This window comes from Neltuma alba, unplaced genomic scaffold, assembly GCF_004799145.2.
Source record: "Neltuma alba isolate B1F8T4 unplaced genomic scaffold, ASM479914v2 tig00013381_pilon, whole genome shotgun sequence".
Classification (NCBI taxonomy): domain Eukaryota; kingdom Viridiplantae; phylum Streptophyta; class Magnoliopsida; order Fabales; family Fabaceae; genus Neltuma; species Neltuma alba.
In genome coordinates this window covers 19,965-22,435 of record NW_021637642.1, presented here as the reverse complement: position 1 = coordinate 22,435, position 2,471 = coordinate 19,965, and the positions used below count along the sequence as shown (strand labels likewise).

Here is a 2,471-nt window from a genome sequence, read left to right as displayed (position 1 = left end):
AACTCCCGAAGCTTGTCAACAAATTCAGACATTGATTGCCCAGATTGTAGCCAATTTTGGCTACAAGTTAGTGCTTCGGTCATCTTAGAAGATAAAGAGCCTCTATAATGATCAACCACACATCCTCCGGTGCTAAAGGCAGACTCAAAAGCCACTGTAGAAACTGGCATACCCAATACATCTCGTGCCATGTGTGAGAGAATTCTATATTTTTCTGAATTAGCTTTCCATCATAACAATATGTCAAACTCAGCTGCAGAAGGGATTTCATCTCTCGGGTCAGTTGCTATATATCTATCTAACTCAGTTTGAGGATCTGTTGAGGTTCTTTGTTTCATAGATTCTAACCACTTATAACCTGGATCCTCTTCACCACCACCACCATCATCATCATCAAAAGAAGGCAATGAAGTTGCACCTGCTGTACTTGTGGAGGCAGTCCCTGAGTCAATAGAAACCCCAGCAGAGTACTCATTAAACGACCGATACAAACAATCTTTGACCCTCTCCTTCATAATCAAGGATACTTTAGCATCAACGTAAAGAAGATCAAACATATGATTCACATATGCTAGTTTATACCGAGGGTCCAAAATGACAGCCACAAAAAGCAATGGATTCATATTTTCTGCTTGATCCCAATACTTGTCATACTTCACCTGCATGCTAGTGCTCATTTCTCTTAAGAAGCTATTAGCATTATTTGTGATATTCCTTTGCAGCATTTTCTGAACCCGAGCAATCTGGTGGAAACATTCATTTGCTAATATAGAAAGGGAGCTTGAAAATTTCAATGTTATGTCATAGAAGACCTTCAAGAATTTGATGAAAATTTGAGCATTATTCCAATCATCAATAACAGGACCAGAAAAATTATCTTGGTCACATCTAGTACCATCATGCTCACGCCTAGCAAAACTAGAAGCCTCACGCCTAGAGCTTGAGGTGCTTGAGCTAAAGTATGAAATACAGTCATCATCTTCATCATGCATCCGCTCAAACACTTTTTGAAACTTCATTGCAGCTTCTAACATTAAGTATGTTGAATTCCATCGAGTGGATACATCAAGGCAAACAAGGCTTTTAGTGTTTATTTTTTCAGCTTCAGCCCAAGTTTTGAATCTTAGGGAGTGTGAAGGAGAAGAACGAATATATCTAACAGCACTTCGAATGGCTTCAAAGCTGTCTTTCATTTCTTTAATACCTTCATTAACAATCAAATTTAGGACATGTGCACAACATCTTAATTGTAGATAATCACCATCACAAAGTAAGTCCTTCCAACTCCTCAAATGTCTTTTAAGATATCCCAAAGCTGAGTTATTAGCTGAGGCATTATCCATAGTTATGGTGAACACTTTCTCAACCTCCCAATCTAACAAGCATTGCTTAATCGTCCTCCCTATAGTATCACCCCTATGATTTTCAATCATAACAAAATTGAGAATCCTTTTGTGAAGCTTCCATTCATCATCAATAAAATGTGTTGTCAAGCATAGGTAGTTGAAATTCTGATTTGATGTCCAGCAATCTGTGGTGAGACAAACACGTTTAGCACTCTGCTTCAAAAATTTCTTCAATAATTTAACTTCTCCAAGATATAATTGCCACACATCTCTTCCAATTGTTGTTCTTGAAGGGATTGGAAAGCGAGGTTCAAACTCATTCAACAATTTCCTAAATACAGGCTTCTCCACAATTCTGAATGGTTGCTCATCACCAATAATAAATTCAGCTAAAACTCTTCTACATCGCTTCTCATCATATACATGTGGAATTAAAGATTTTCCTCGCCCAGCTGTTCTACCAGACAAAAGAGTTAACATAGACTGTTTTTATCTGTCGTGGCCTTATGTGCATTCTTTGAACACTTTGGGATATGCCTCAACAAAGAATTTGTCCCATGATCATGATGGTTTGGATTAGCTTTATAAGTAGTATGACAGTACTTGCAAACTGCTAAGTGAACTCCATTAATTTCTTCTATTAGCAATCTGACAAAGTAATCCCATACCTATGATGTGTGTTTAGGTTCTCTTGTCTTTCTCTTTGTACCCCTTCCATCAACATTTGTTTCTGGTGTGGTAGAACTTGTTTGTGGGGGAGTAGGGGTAGTAGAAGGAGAGATGGGACAAGGGAGGGCAGGATAAGATGGAGGCTGAATAGGAAGAGTAGGGCTAGTGGTAGAAGCTTCATTAGGTCTATTAGGATTTGGTGTTTGATTAGGTCCAGTAGGAATTGGTGTTTGAAGAGGGGTTGAAGCACCTTGAGACACTCCACCAATGGCCGGGGATAGTGATGTAATAGAAGTTTCCTCATCCATTAAATCTGCAATGCAAATATGCAATACCATATAATTCAACAAACTATTTTTTAAAGACATATCAATACACAAGGAAGGATCAAAGCTGAACAAATATTTAATTCAAAACCCTTATAGACTTATAAACTTGATTAAGAATGGTACGAAG

General features: G+C 38.0%; 1 protein-coding gene across 1 annotated transcript; it reads right to left on the bottom strand.

The window, feature by feature from the left end:
- Positions 1-230: 230 nt before the first annotated feature.
- LOC114736893 (zinc finger BED domain-containing protein RICESLEEPER 1-like) lies at positions 231-1,343 on the bottom strand. The gene has a single exon (XM_028924777.1). It carries the CDS (start codon positions 1,341-1,343, stop codon positions 231-233), a length of 1,113 nt encoding a protein of 370 aa, XP_028780610.1.
- Between the last annotated feature and the right edge of the window lie 1,128 nt (positions 1,344-2,471).

Excerpts from the sequence above, each read along its gene's own strand:
- LOC114736893 (XM_028924777.1), bottom strand. The coding sequence starts at position 1,343 with ATGGATAATGCCTCAGCTAATAACTCAGCTTTGGGATATCTTAAAAGA.